This window comes from Doryrhamphus excisus, linkage group LG23 (assembly GCF_037039965.1).
Source record: "Doryrhamphus excisus strain RoL-2023G ecotype Guam linkage group LG23, RoL_Dexc_Guam_v1.1, whole genome shotgun sequence".
Taxonomy (NCBI): domain Eukaryota; kingdom Metazoa; phylum Chordata; class Actinopteri; order Syngnathiformes; family Syngnathidae; genus Doryrhamphus; species Doryrhamphus excisus.
This window is the reverse complement of record NC_136379.1, coordinates 6,293,218-6,308,823: the sequence shown is the minus strand read 5'-3', so window position 1 is coordinate 6,308,823 and position 15,606 is coordinate 6,293,218. Positions and strand designations below refer to the sequence as shown.

Here is a 15,606-nt window from a genome sequence, read left to right as displayed (position 1 = left end):
AGATGTATGGATGTATGGATGGATGTATATGTCCACACATGGATGAGGCTTCTCTTATATGAGGTAGCCACACTGCATCAGAACAACTTCCATCATTTTGGGACATTTTTGGGATACTAGGTCAAAAAATGTACTGTATATTATTTTGAAAGGAAAGTGTATTTTTGAACCCCTTTTTTTTTTTTTTTTTTAGATTTTATGGACAAAATTCATAGATTTTCTTTTAGTGAAATGCATTTTTCAGAAAAAAAGTGTATATTTTGTGATAAATATATAACATATTTTTGTAATTTTTTTTACAAATATTTTTAAATATATTTTTAAATATTTTTAGAGTAAAAAGGTGTATTTTTACACTATATAACATTATTTTACATTATAACAATATAACATTTTATATTTTTTTAAAACAAATACATTTTTGAGAAAAATGTATATTTACGGAAAATGGTCATACATTTGATATTTTTACTGATGATAATTTTTTTTAAACTCTCACAATAAAGTTTTGTCGTTGTAATGCATACATGGCATAAATACATAACATATTTTTGTAAAAAAAAAAAAGGTTAGAATTTCAAATTGAAAAGTTGAGCATTTAAAAAGAATTATGTTGAGTAAAAAAAAGTGGATTTTTTTATATAACATAACAATATAACATTTTATATTTTTAAAAACAAATAATTTTTTGAGAAAAATGTTGTAGATTTATGGAAAATTGTCATACATTAGATATTTTTACTAATGATAATTTTTTTTAACTGACACAATAAAGTTTTGTCATTGTAACGCAATAACTTTCTTTTGATGACATGATAAATATCTTGTTTTTATTCAAAAATAATCATGTTTTAATAAGAAAACTATTCCGTTATAACATTGTAATGAGAAAACTATCTCGTTTGAATTTTTTGTATTGACATAAAATGTTTTAAAATGTTTTAAAATCAGTGCTTTCTGGCTTTTAGTTATACTTGCAAGTAACTGCCTGCTGGACCTTTTGTCAGCAGTATTTTATGTTGTACTTGTGTTGTACTTTGTTAAATGCATATCAGACAATGAGAGTCACAGGAAGTCCACAAAACGCATCATCGCGATCGGCAGTTTTACACTGATTGCAGTAAGAATGACAAAATCAATTTCCACGCTGAGAGTCCCGTCTGTCCAGAATAAACGTCATTCTCACTCTCAAATCAAAGATAACTTGTTATGGATTAATAAGCATAATTTATGATCACTGTTGAATGCTAACAAAGAAATGAACAAACGCAAATCACTTCCCTGACCCGGCACGTATTTCCGTTTGATTCCTGAGTTGAATGATGATGGCGATGGCGTCTCCCATTTCCATATTGATTGGCCAGAGCAGGTGCTTTGTATGCTAGACATGTCATGTGACTATGATGTAATGCATACAAAGCGGCGGCATCAAAGAAGTGAGAGATTTGAATGTAAATACCTGGGAATATTTTGCGTGCGCTAGGCTTATTATGGTAATGTACATTTCCGGACTTTAATTACAAAGTCTTTGTTGGCGCTGACATCTTTGTTTGTTTGTCTTCTCTAATTGGGTCTAAGGAATCATATCAAGTTTTGCCCAAAGAACGCCACTTCTTCATAAGTAGATTATCCCGTTATTTAGCTGCTTTTATGTCTGCTTTGAAACAGAAGCATCAGTTGCTAACGACGACGGGGATGAACGTAAAGGCTTGTCATCAACTCTTTTGGACGCCATTAAAGCTCATTCTACCAGACTGACAGAACACTCCTGTGGTTCCATTTTCATTCCCTGAAAAAAAACACATCACACTGTGTGGCGAGTGTTGTTATTTTCGAGGGGATGGCTTTCGATCCTCCACTGGTGACGAGATTTAATTTTCCAGCTTTCCACCCTAGATTGACACCCGGTGGTTGTGGAGGTGCAGATGTGCTGCTCGTCCACAAATGCATATTACTGAATCATAACAGAGGACGGCTAAAAGAAAGAAGTAACATACAGCAGGTTTTTCCGGCGTGTCTACGTACTAATGTACTACTGCAATATGCAGCGATAACATTTCCTCCATGAAACAGACAATTTTAAATTGGTACTTTGACACACGGCATGTTACATTTGCATCTAAATATCCAGCAGGGCACGGCTGGGGGAAGACATGCTGAGAGAAACTGTGACCAAACAGACGGCAGTGTGAGGACGCCCGGGGGCGGGGGCGGGGGCGGGGGAGGACAGTGGTCACCAGGGAAGATGTATTTACAGCACAGGGAGCTCATACAATGTCGCTGTGAAAGAAAGTGCAAGAGAATTCAATACCCACCCAGGAAAGATTCCACTAATTCTTAAAATGACCAACATTTTGGTGCAGCAACGCATCAGCTTCTAAAGCAAAAGTAAACAGACCATGAAATCCTATTGGTGGAAAACCAGCTTGTCGTGAATCATTCAAGTCAATTGTAACTGGCTTCAATTCAATTAAATATTAGTTGTTTGGGAAATTGGTACACGGGTTATTCAATTATGATAATGGTAATGGTAATGGTTTAATTTCATTTGAACATGCATTAGATTACAATTGAATGCATCACGTAATCAGTTCACAGTTCCACATGTCCAAAAGGAGTAGGAAGAAGCAAAGCTTATTAAATCCTACCCCTCCATCTGGTACTTTTACAATCAGTAACTGTTACATTTGTTCACTTCCTGCTTTCCTAATATAGTTTAAGTTTTTTACTTTATTTTGTCACGTATCAAAAATGGTAATGGTTTTATTTCATTTGAACATGCATCAGATTACAATTGAATGCATCACATAATCAGTTCCCAGTTCCACATGTCCAAAAGGAGTAGGAAGAAGCAAAGCTTATTAAATCCAACCCCTCCATCTGGTACTTTTACAATCAGTAACTGTTACATTTGTTCACTTCCTGCTTTCCTAATATAGTTTAATTTTTTTACTTTATTTTGTCACGTATCAAAAATGGTAATGGTAATGGTTTTATTTCATTTGAACATGCATCAGATTACAATTGAATGCATCACGTAATCAGTTCACAGTTCCACATGTCCAAAAGGAGTAGGAAGAAGCAAAGCTTATTAAATCCTACCCCTCCATCTGGTACTTTTACAATCAGTAACTGTTACATTTGTTCACTTCCTGCTTTCCTAATATAGTTTAAGTTTTTTTTTTGTCCCGTACCGAAGTACAAGGTGATATGAGCATCCAATGCCATAATGGGTACCATAGTAAGTGTCAATATAGTGATATGTATAGCACATCATGACTGGTTCAAGACTCTTCATCCTTGTATTTAGCAAACATCAACTGCTTGTATTGTTTCTTGAATTGGCTCATCGTTGTGCATTGTTTACATATGAATTATACATATGAATTTGTATAATTAAGTATTACTTAGAGCTGCACAGTGGTTAGCACGCAGGCCTCACAGCTAGGAGTTTTCTCCAGGTACTCCGGCTTCCTCCCACATTCCAAAAACATGCTAGGTTAATTGGAGATTATCACTTCCTGTCCATCACACACGCACATTTACAGCAAAACATACTCACAAGTCTTATTTCCTGTTATTATGTCTACAAAATTGCTGCACGGTGGTGAAGTGGTTTGCGCACAGGCCTCACAGCTAGGAGACCCGGGTTCAATTCCACTCTCGGCCATCTCTATGTGGAGTTTCCACATTACTCCGGTTTCCTCCCACATTCCAAAAACATGCTAGGTTAATTAGCGACTCCAAATTGTCCATAGGTATGAATGTGAGTGTGAATGGTTGTTTGTCTATATGTGCCCTGTGATTGGCTGGCTCGCCTCTCGCCAAAAAAGACAGCTGTCATGTCACGAGCGACCCTCGTGGGGATAAGCGGTAGAAAATGAATGAATGTTTTGGTGTCATGGATCACAGACTACCTGACCGCTAGACCTCAGTACGTGCAACTGGGGATGTGCAGGTTCAACACTGTGACCGGCGGCATGGCAGCATTTGGGCTTTCTCCTGTTTCTCTTTACCCTGGACACGTCCCACTTCCATTACAATTCTGACCTCTGCCATGCACAGAATGAGTCAAAGAGACTTTTAGAGGTTACATTTTCACTTCATTTGGAGCGACTTGCAAATTGCATTATGAATCATTTATATTTTTGTTCATATAAAAGTAAAAATGGGCATGTTTCACATGTAGTTGCAAATAATTAATTTAAAAACTGTGATTAATTTGATTAAAACATACAATCATTTGACAGCCCTAATTTACTTTTCTTCTATTTTCCCCCATCATCATCATCATCATGGATAAGACTGAAGTTGAAGTATCTATCGACATTGTGGTCGTCCGTCCTGCATGAAAAATGTTTCAACTTTCAAAAGCAGATCAAGTAATTCATTCAGTCAGGTAGTGCTTGTTCTCTCACGATTTTGTCTGATCTGCCTCAGTCCACTCTATGGGGATTAACGAGCCTGCATGATGGAAAATCCTCACACTGAATCCTTTTCAGAAACCATGACGGAACCAGGATATGCAAAATGACACAAGTCAGAGACGGGTAGAACTTTAGAAATTAATCACAGCTCTAATTTATCTTCCCAGTGGACCGAAGAGACTTCATTTCACGTTTATAACCCCACTGGTCCACGAGCTGACCAGCTAAAAGCTATGTATGGTGTCAGAGAGTGAGCAATAAACCACTCGTCAAAAAAACTGTCTTGCAATAATAACACAATTAATTAATCAGAAAAGAATAATTTTGCCAACCTCCATATAATCATTATAGTCTGTTTTCCTCATCTCTCGCCTCCAAACAAGGCAGAGCATTTACTCTGCATTGGTTTAGCAACTAGACACTTCATAGAACAACGGCATTCTGTACAACAATGGAGTGAGACCTCCACTCACTGAGACTTTTGGTCAGCAAATCGAATACAAACTGAGTAGCACAAAATGGTTCGCAGAAAGTGTAGTTTGCTACATGGCATAAAAAAAATGCTGCTCTTTAACAGTTAAAAGAGGCAGCATTTCCAGAAATGCTGCATATGTTCGACAGATGGTACAAAATGCCTGTGACAAAAATACATGCCACAATTGCACAACTTTACAGTGCAAAAGATGACATGTAAATGAAATATTGCATTATTATATTATACTAGGGCTGTCAAAGCTAATGTAACACGGCCTCGGCTCATACTCTACTTTAGGGGAACGCAGCAGTGATTGTGGAGCTACAAGGGGGAGCAGAAACGCAGAAAGAATAATTATTTTAATTGGTAAGTAACAGGACCCAAGTTATTTCCAACTACTGTCGCTGTGACTGGAATTGCCACAGACAATTGCCACAGCGTTTCGGCCATTTTGGACAGTTTTGACTGGTTCAGGGAATACTGTGTTATATAAGTATATAGTACCAAATGTAGCGTAGACATGCTCCACAACACCCTTTTACTCACTGGGGGTCATTCCAAGCCGATACCAATACCTTCCTGATTTTTGTTCAATTTTAGACGCAATGGTGTGTTACATCGCCACCATAACTCGACGTCCTTTATGCCTCCAGTGTAACTCACACAACCTTGTGCATCAAACAAGAAGACCTGTGAGACCTTTAAAAATAACGGCAGCACATCTTAATCATCGCCGCTAAAACTGGACTGGCAGAATGAGAAGATGCCACTTTCTCACCTGTCTCACCTTCCTAACAAGTGTCTTTGTGCCTTGTGATAAAAAAAAAGGCCCCGCTCGTTGTAATGTTTCTAGCAATCTAAGACCGATCCATTTCCTGTCATATTCTGATTGTTTTCTCTCAGTGAAATGGTCTACTGGTGTTTTTTGCTGTAAATATACACCAATTTGACCTGAGAAAGATAACTTCAGTGCCGGCTAGAATGAATAGCAAATATAGTTACACTTTTCATGGCTTTACTCTATCACATTTTTCCAAAAATATATTAATACTTCATACTGTTGACTATGACCTACTGTTAAGCCATTTCAAGTATAAAACTGGTTACATGAAGTAAATAAGGCATTCAAAGACATTGTGATGATATGTAGTATTATATTGTGCAATGACAATAAAGAAAGTCTATGTCTATACCGGTCAGTAATGTTACTGTAATGTTTGGTGAGACACACAAGCACCAGACTCAATGGCCGGAACAACAGGATTTATTGCAGGCTTGAACGATCTCACAGCAACCACAATAATCCCTAACACAAGTAACTGTTGCAGCCATAACCTACGCCATGCTCAAATTCAACTCGGAACCCCCCGGACATCACTTCCTGTCGACCCCCCTCTCTCCCCTCCCCACACACTTACAGCAAAACATACTCACAAGTCGTATTTTCTGTTATTATGTCTACAAAATTGTATTATATGAATGTAAATGTGACTATAGGGGTGCTATTTCATGTCTAGATGGCTCTAATCCTGTTAAAAACAGGTTCTCTCTATGCTCTAATTAGCAAAACAATCCTACTTTGTGGAAATCCACTTATCATGGACAGGTATGGAACCAATTAACTACTGTAAACAAGGCATTAGTGCATGGCCTATGTACGTTATCATTACCCTGGCCTTTAAATGGAATCCAGTGAATCATTAAGATATGCCTTTATTCATCCCTCGGTGGGGAAATTTGTAAAACATAGTGAAACATAGTGCTCCTGTTTGTTGTTTACTACATAGATTCATTCAGATGGAAGAGAAAAAAAAAAGACTGAAATGTCATTGTTCTTTGAGACAGGCATGGATGTCACTAAAGTTCCTCTGGGAACACATTTACTGTGACACGGGATAGCATACATGACACATGGACACACAGACAATAAGGTCAAGAAAAAAAAAAACCTAACTCACCACAGTTCTCCTCGTCCGCTTGGTTCCCGCAGTCGTCGGCGCCGTTGCAGTGCAACACTTGAGGGAGGCACACAGTCAGGTTGCCGCAGGGGAAATATCCCAGAGGACAGGTTGACGCTTCCTCTGTCACGTTGAGTGCTGTTAATAAAGGCGGGAAGAAAGGAAGGAAGGAAAGAAGGAAGGAAGGAAACAAGGAAACAAGGAAGGAAACAAGGAAGGAAACAAGGAAGGAAACAAGGAAGGAAACAAGGAAGGAAACAAGGAAGGAAACAAGGAAGGAAACAAGGAAACAAGGAAGGAAGGAAGGAAGGAAGGAAGGAAACAAGGAAGGAAACAAGGAAACAAGGAAACAAGGAAACAAGGAAACAAGGAAACAAGGAAGGAAAGAAAGAAGGAAGGAAGGAAGGAAGGAGGGAAGGAGGGAAGGAGGGAAGGAGGGAAGGAGGGAAGGAGGGAAGGAGGGAAGGAGGGAAGGAGGGAAGGAGGGAAGGAAATCAGAAAGTGAAGCAGATTATTATTAGGTCCACAGGAGGCGGTACAAGAGCGGTATCGAATGAAGTGCAATCAAATATCAAAGACTTTCTAAAATAAAATCAAGCATGAATAAAATAAAATAACACAAAGTGGAAAAACTGTACAAGAGCTGTATGAAATACAAAGCGGTATGCATCAGAAAATATTAATAAATTGGCATCAAGCTAAATCAAAAGGGCATCAAATACAATAAAGTTAAAAATTAAAATTAAAAAAATTTAATTGGGTTCTATTGCATGCAATAAATAAAAGTAGAAGTAGGAAAACAGCAGAAGAGCTATATGAAATAATAATGCAAATAATAAGAAAATAATAAATAAAATTGCAAAAAAAGTTATAAAACTTTATAAAATAAAAAATGTCAAATTGCATCAAAATAATGCAAAAAATAAATGAATTAAATAAAGTAGAACCGTGGGAACGCTGAAGCAAATCAAATGTAATAAACTGTTAAAAATTAAAAAAAAATTACAATGTATAAAATATATAATACATATAGAAAAACAGTAACACAGCAAAGTAATAAAATAAAATGAGAAAATAGAATAAATAAAAATTGCATATCACTGTAAAAAATCATGCATGAAATAAAAAAAGAGCTGTATCACATAAATAAACCCAAATAAAATAAAATTACATGAAATAATATTGCATGAAATAACATGAAGTAGAAAAAAAGAGTAATGAAACAAAATAAATAGTGTAAAATAAAATAAAATTGCATGCCATGAAATTTGAAATCATTTTCTGTGATGCTTGTTGAGTATGTGAGGCGCCTTCAATAATCTTTCTTTGGTTGCCCACCAACCCCCTGCTGGCACCAGTGACTCTCGGGTCCACTGCGTGCTGCTCGTCAAGCCCCAGCTCTCGCTGCTTCCTGCACTGAGCGCATATGCGCTATGCTGTACATGTGTCTCATGCAAATCAATGCTGTTGCACGATAAATTCCACTTCCAAAAATGGTGTGTGGGCAACTGTGTCTTGTAAAGAATTGTAAAGAAATCCAATTCCTGGTGCCTTCATGTCTGTTTTGTAAGAGTCCTTGTCAAGCAATAGCAAATCACCATGATGTGTTTAAAAGGCTATTTATGAACGTTGGAAGTACAATGGGAACTGGCAAGGCAAAGAACTCACAGGGAAAGAGACTAATAGCATCATTACTTGTGGAATAATTAGTCTTAAATTAGACCTATTATGCTCATTTTTCGTCAGTTACATAACCAGCACAGAAAGCTTTATAGATCTTCCAGAATCAACACCTATTCCAGTTGTATTTCTTTAGATTTCTAACATATTCCATCCACGGTGCGCCTCCAGGCACGCCCACTAAACTATCTGGCCTACAGCACACACCCATATAAGGAAAACCTGGCTGTGTGTGACATCACAAATCTCCAGTTTGACAACACCCTCTGAAACTGAGCATTTTGAGCCATCCCAAACTTTTTTTAGGGCTCAATTTCAAATGTGCGAACCTCATTATCCGAAACTTTAGCATCGTTTAATATGAGAATACAACATTCTAACTCTATTTATAGGTCAGAAAAGTGGAAAAAGCACAATAGGTGCCATTAAAACCTGGCCGTGTGTGACATCACAAATCTCCAGTTTGACAACACCCTCTGAAACTGAGCATTTTGAGCCATCCCAAACTTTTTTTAGGGCTCAATTCCAAATGTGCGAACCTCATTATCCGAAACTTTAGCATCGTTTAATATGAGAATACAACATTCTAACTCTATTTATAGGTCAGAAAAGTGGAAAAAGCACAATAGGTCCCATTTAAATATAAACCGGTGGTGATGTCTTTGTTTACGATGATTGAAGAGGCTCCAATCATCAACTCTTTATGTATGACAAGTTCATTCATTCATTCATTTTCTACCGCTTTTCCTCACGAGGGTCGCGGGGGTGCTGGAGCCTATCCCAGCGGGGTACACCCTGGACTGGTGGCCAGCCAATCACAGGGCACATATAGACAAACAACCATTCACACTCACATTCATACCTATGGACAATTTGGAGTGGCCAATTAACCTAGCATGTTTTTGGAATGTGGGAGGAAACCGGAGTACCCGGAGAAAACCCACGCATGCACGGGGAGAACATGCAAACTCCACACAGAGATGGCCGAGGGTGGGATTGAACCCTGGTCTCCGAGCTGTGAGGTCTGCGCGCTAACCACTTTACCACCGTGCCGCCCATGACAAGTTCATTTTTTGATTTTAATAAAGCTAAATAATATTCTTCTTTGAGCTTGCATGTCTTACTGCTTTCGTGATTGTGATCCTGCAAAAAAACAACACAATCCTTTTTTTTTCCAGGGTAATGATTACAAAATAAGTACTTAAGCCACCCTCTGACCACTTCGATCTGGAAAGAAAAATCAATATACGCTTAAAAAGCAAAGGGTTCTGCTACAGCAGAACCACATCACAAAATATCACTGCAGCAAATTATACTTTGAATTGTATGCGCCATCTTTGTTCTCTATCAATTAGGATTCCTGATTTTCTTTTGACTAGCCAAGGAAGAAATGATACAAAGATATCAAAACCAAATGAATAACAAATACATAAAATAAATTAATGCTGGGCAGTCCAATATGAACGATGAACAATAAAAGATCTTAAATCTTCCTTGTTTACTTTTTCTCCACATATTTTACCATTAAGCAAAAATGCGACAAAAACGGCAAGCTACCCAGCATACCTTGCGGCATGAATATACTGTATAGTTGTATTTTTGGCATGGGTATTGTGTATAGATATTTATATATATGCCCAAATGGTACAGTAGGGAACTTATTTTGCATTTGACTATTCTGGCGACTCCAACTAGTCTTGGACACATAAAATTGGTGAAATGTAGTACAACTTGGGACCTTTTAGCGCAAAAAAAGTATACATTTTGGCACACAAACTTCATATTTCTGCCGTGAAACAAAGATCACTTCTCTCGGAAGGGAAGCAATCCATATTTTGACAGAGACAAAGGGTTGCTTGCCTTGCTGGAGGTCTCCCCCGTATGTTGACAAGAAGCGGGTAAACAGTGGCATGTCCCACTCCTAACTGAAGTGGCACTCCAAACCGTCAACAATTTCTTCATAACGTCTGCCTCTCTCGTGTATGAAACAATAAAAAACAATAACCATCCACCAATCTAATGTTGTTTCTAACATTGCACATTATTAAACATGGACGGTTTGTGCTGATATGGGATCAATAACGATATCAGTCATTATTTACAGGCTGAGATAATGATTTGGCTTGTTATTTCAAAACAAGTTGTATTGACCTTGATGGTCCTTTTGGCTTCTATGATTGATATGGGCTGCTTTTTCCTTCAATGGAACAAGGGCGCTTCGGATTGTGCAGGGGCGTCGGTGGACGCACGGCCGGAATAGCGTATCCGATATTAATACGCTTTATCCGGTCATGGCGGGCGGCTTCTCACACTGTAATCTAAGGGTCTCCCGGTCAGAAACTAATAGCCGTAGTTCCACCTTGCAATCTAAGTGAGCGGGCTGCACGAGCCTTGTTCGATGCCCACACCCGTGCGTCCCAGATGAGTGAAACATACGACATGAAACGCGCCTAACTCTGCATTTATTATTAACTCCTGTGTAAATTACAATTACACATTTTCCTCTTCATATTTTGACTTTATTCTTGTAAAATGGCTTTTCTGAAATAATATTTTTTAAAAAGGCCAACCGACCCTGTTTTAGGTCAAAAACATTGACAGAAAAAAAAGAGCCGCAGACAAATTGCAGTATGTCTCATTTCCATAAAAGAGGATGAAAATGAGTCTTTACAGCATCCGACTGCTCATGTCTGGACTTCAAAAGCACATCCATTTCCTCTGTGGGAGATCCATCTCATTCACAGATTCATTTGCTTCCTTCTTTCAAATGTCATGCATGGATGTTAAAAAAAACACATCGGCGTCTTTATCAATGCTTTATCAAAAGCTTGACAGTTATTAGATTTAGGAAGCACTTTTTCCCACACTACTTCTGCAATCACCCAGCCACATGCCACAAATGGTCCTTGCCCACAGCTTGGACACCCGTGTGTGAGGTATTGCCACCTCAAGATGGGAAAGCGTATAAATGCGTTGCCTTATTGTCTATGTTGTTGCATTGTGGAGGGGTTTATGCAGCTTTCAGACTGGCATCAGAGGGGAAGCTCCACCCTCCGCAAATACTTAAAGCAAGAAACATGTTCTTCATGTGCTCAGCCGAATATAAAGAACTTAAAAAGAACCAATCTGTGATTTAACAAAGTATGTTTTTTGATCTGACAAATCCAAGTAACTTTGATCAAATGTAGAATTACTACATCGTCTGCTTGGCAACAGGTGGACGACAGAAAAAAAGAGCCACGCACATTACTCGCTAATGCTGAGAACTTGTGAAAAATTACACAAATCCCAAGAAGTGCCACTTACATTTCAGTTGCCATGTAACACCTCATGATTGGTTGACGTCACAGTCAAGTGTATGAAATCTTATTCTTTTACTTGGAAGACGTCATACAGCTATCATATATCATAGCTTTCTTTATCATATATTTAGGGGAGGGGGGCAGACTATATAGCATTTTACATGTAACAGCCAATTTTTTACATATATTTTTATACATATTTTACACATAAAAGTGTCACGTAATCTGCTATGTGCACTTTGAGATCATTTATTTGATGTAAAGTGTGTTATAAAATTTATTATTATTATTATATAATATTATATAATAATATATTATATATATTAATATAACAATAATAATATATAATAAATAATATTTATTATACATATTTATTTATATAATAAATATTATTATTAATAATAAATAATATTTATTATACTTAATATTTACTTATATAATAAATATTATTATTGTCATTATTATGTGCTTGTGTCCCTTTTTTCAGGAGAATTTTGTAAACAACAGACCACACCAAACAACAAAATTGCTAAAACAGCTACTTCAACCATCAAAAGGTTGGCTCAAGCCATGATGCCAGGTTGTAGTATGTTGACTTTCAATGAAATACTTTGGAAAGAACAGGTGGGCCGTATTCAAACACTCAGCGAGCCGGATGTGGCCCCCGGGCCGCAGTTTGCCCACCTGTGTCTTAAAGTAACACATGTTGTTGCAATGTTGCAATCAACAGTAGGTCTTACAAATAGAGTATTCTCAAAGTCACTACAGGTCTCAAGCTTAAATAGTACTGTAATAGTACATGTAATACCTGTAGTAGTCTTTATCCAAGTAATGTACTCCTAAAGCATCTGAAACAAAACCTGAATGAACCCAAGAGAAAAGCCATACATGTAGAGTTCTTAAGTGCCATTAAAGCCGAAAGAAAAAATAGATTTCTAAACCATTTAGTGTGTACTGTATCGTCATGCCGGTATCCCTGAGGATAGCATTCCGGGTCCGAGTCCTCATTACCATAAAAAGGTGTACACACTCACCTGAAAGCATGCAGATAAACATGACCAGCAGGTAAACTTGTGAGATCCCTGTGGTAAAAGCATTCCTGCGTGACATCATAAAGAAATACAACAAAGTAGAGCACAAAAGTGTGAAAGTGGTGACTATTCCAATTGCTGGGCTGCCTGGGAATCTCTGGCTGCGATGCAGCAAGAAAGCTCCTCGCTGTTTGGCGCCTCCGCTCAGAGGCGCGCTTTCAAGAGGATGGGGAGGAGAGTGAAGCCATGACGTACGCCCAGCGCAGGAGATGAGCGATAAAAGGGTGAGTGAGGGATGCTGACATGCTGATGGGAGGAGGGTTTAACTGCATCATTGAGGGAAACGGCATCCTGGGTAAAAAGTCATTACTGATATGTTCAATTCCTGTGTTGGGTTGGTTTAGTGAAGACTCTAAATTGCAATGAACAAACATATATTATTATCTTCATATATCATTTCAAGAAAAGCATTGTTGGTTCAAAACAAACTAAATTGTCTTTCATGTTTACAAAAAAACATGAAGTGAGGTTCAGTCGTGACCACAGTGGTTTTTAAACCGCATGAAAAAGATAAAACCAAACCAATGACAACAATAGCCATGTATACATGGACCCAAATACTTCAATTGCATTCGGTTTATTTGCTGAAACGGAAAGAATGTAACCTTTGTATACACATCATTCCGAAAGAAAAGTGCCAATCTGAATGAACATATAATGTGATTCCCATGGTTGGAATATTCCTTTTCCCAATCCGATTGAGGTATCTTGTACCCGCTCAAACGTAAAGTTCTTCTTTGTGGTGTTTTTCTTCTTCTGTTGTTTATTGGCGGTTAAATATAATATAATATAAACCCTTCTGTACTTTATTCATAAGTCCAGTTTTTATTAAAAAGAAAATATATATCTATATAAAACATTTAATTATAAAATATTAGCAAGATTGAATTGCGTTCATTGAATTGCGTTCTTTCAGCGCATGCTCGGATATGACGTAACACGCAGCTCCAGACGTTCTTCGGTTTTAAAAATGGAGGCGAGCAAGTGCGGAAAGTTTGTTTTTTTGATTCAAACTAAATTTCAAGACCGGACGAACGAAAAACTGGCAATACGGAGTTATTCCAACAAGTGAAAGAAAAACTCGGGGAAGTTGGAATCACGTGATGTTGGTGTTTATGTTTTTTACGGCGCATGCCCATTGACTATTCTGGTTGATTATAGAAGCGCATGTAAACAAGAGATTGGAATATTCCTTTCCATGTATACTGTTTTTGGAAAAGTCATTCGGAAAGATTCCGGGGAAAAACTCTCCATGTAAACGTGGCTAGTGTTAGGTTAGATCAATTAAAGATGCTATTTTCTTGAATAAAACCAAAATATGTATGTTTGTGTATTCTTGTATGCTTCAATTGTCTTCAATGTTTACAAACATGATCCATGTAAAAATGTTACTAAAAACTCTATGAGTTTTCCTCTGGTCCCGTACACGGAAGACTGAAGACTCAGCAGTTTTTGAGAGCCATACATCCAAGAACAATTGGGTCTCATGCGCCTGGAGAAACGGTTCATGCAAATGTTGCGGAGGGACAAAATGAGTTTGGTATTCCGGCATATTCGGCATTAGCTATTTCAATTACCTTTTATTCTCCACCCGTGTTGATACCCTCGAACCACAGTCGCTAAAAGCGTCTTTTCCGACGGCTCTCTAAATATCATTCCCTTTGTTTACCACGTCGCTCTCAAGTCGGAGACGGGAGACGCGGGACGTCTTTCACAGTCTGTCACAGCAAATTGAAAGAGTGAAAGAGCGAAGTCGATGTGCCGACGTCGTCAGCCGACTTGCCTCTCGTAATTCTCATAATCCACCAAAATGGATGTGCTTATTTGTGGGGCATTGTCCACGTTAATGCATGTTAGCAATGCAAGACCTTTTTTTGCAAGTCCATGAGGAAAGGTGGAATTTTCTTGACGGTGGGAGTCTATAGATATATATAGATGATCTTTGGGGAGTTATACTTTGCAAATTGTTGCCTCTAGCCAATGTGATTTGTATCGTTTTCACCCATTAGGCAGGAAATGCACTGTGCGACTTCAGTATTCCAACACCAGACATTATTATTTTCTTTAAACCTTTAGCATCAAATCTGTAGCAGATGCTTTCTGAAGCAAGGGTGCTCTTTTTACTGATATACGATTCGTGATGGTAATCATTGGTACTACGTTCGGTACTACGTTACAGCAGCTCCAGGAAGATAAAGCAATGATGCAAAGCAGACTGGGTGGAGTTCTGTGCACAAACAGAGAAAAGTTCTGCAGAAAAGTGATATTTTCTTTGATAATATTCATAGAATTTAGTAATTAGCCACATTTACATAAGAAGTTTTTCCTGTTTACGAATGACTTATCCGAAATAAATGGTATACATGGAAAGGAATATTCCAATCTCTTGTCTACATGCGTTGCTAGTCAATGGGGCATGCCCAGTAAAACGTAAACATCAACACCATGTTTTTCTTTCACTTGTTGGAATAACTCCATATTGCTTGATTTTAATTCGTCCGGTCTTGAAAGTTAGTTTGGATAAAAAAACGATTTCTCGCCTCCATTTTTAAAACCGAAGAACGTCTTGAGCTGCGTGTTACGTCATATCTGAGCATGTGCTGATAGAACGCACCTGAAGGAAAAACTGGACTGAATGGCGTATAGAAGGGTTTAGATTCTGTTCCACAGATG

At 37.9% G+C, this 15,606-nt stretch overlaps 1 protein-coding gene across 1 annotated transcript in view; it reads right to left on the bottom strand.

Moving 5' to 3' along the window:
* Nucleotides 1-13,111, bottom strand: part of rxfp1 (relaxin family peptide receptor 1) — a 37,012-nt gene extending 23,901 nt beyond the window's left edge. Inside the window, exons 1-2 of the mRNA XM_058064609.2 lie at nucleotides 12,877-13,111; nucleotides 6,861-6,998 (exon numbers count right to left, since the gene is read on the bottom strand). Coding sequence (XP_057920592.2) covers nucleotides 6,861-6,998; nucleotides 12,877-12,955 — 217 coding nt within the window. The 5' untranslated portion in view covers nucleotides 12,956-13,111. The remainder of the gene's footprint in view (nucleotides 1-6,860; nucleotides 6,999-12,876) is intronic.
* Nucleotides 13,112-15,606: the final 2,495 nt, after the last annotated feature.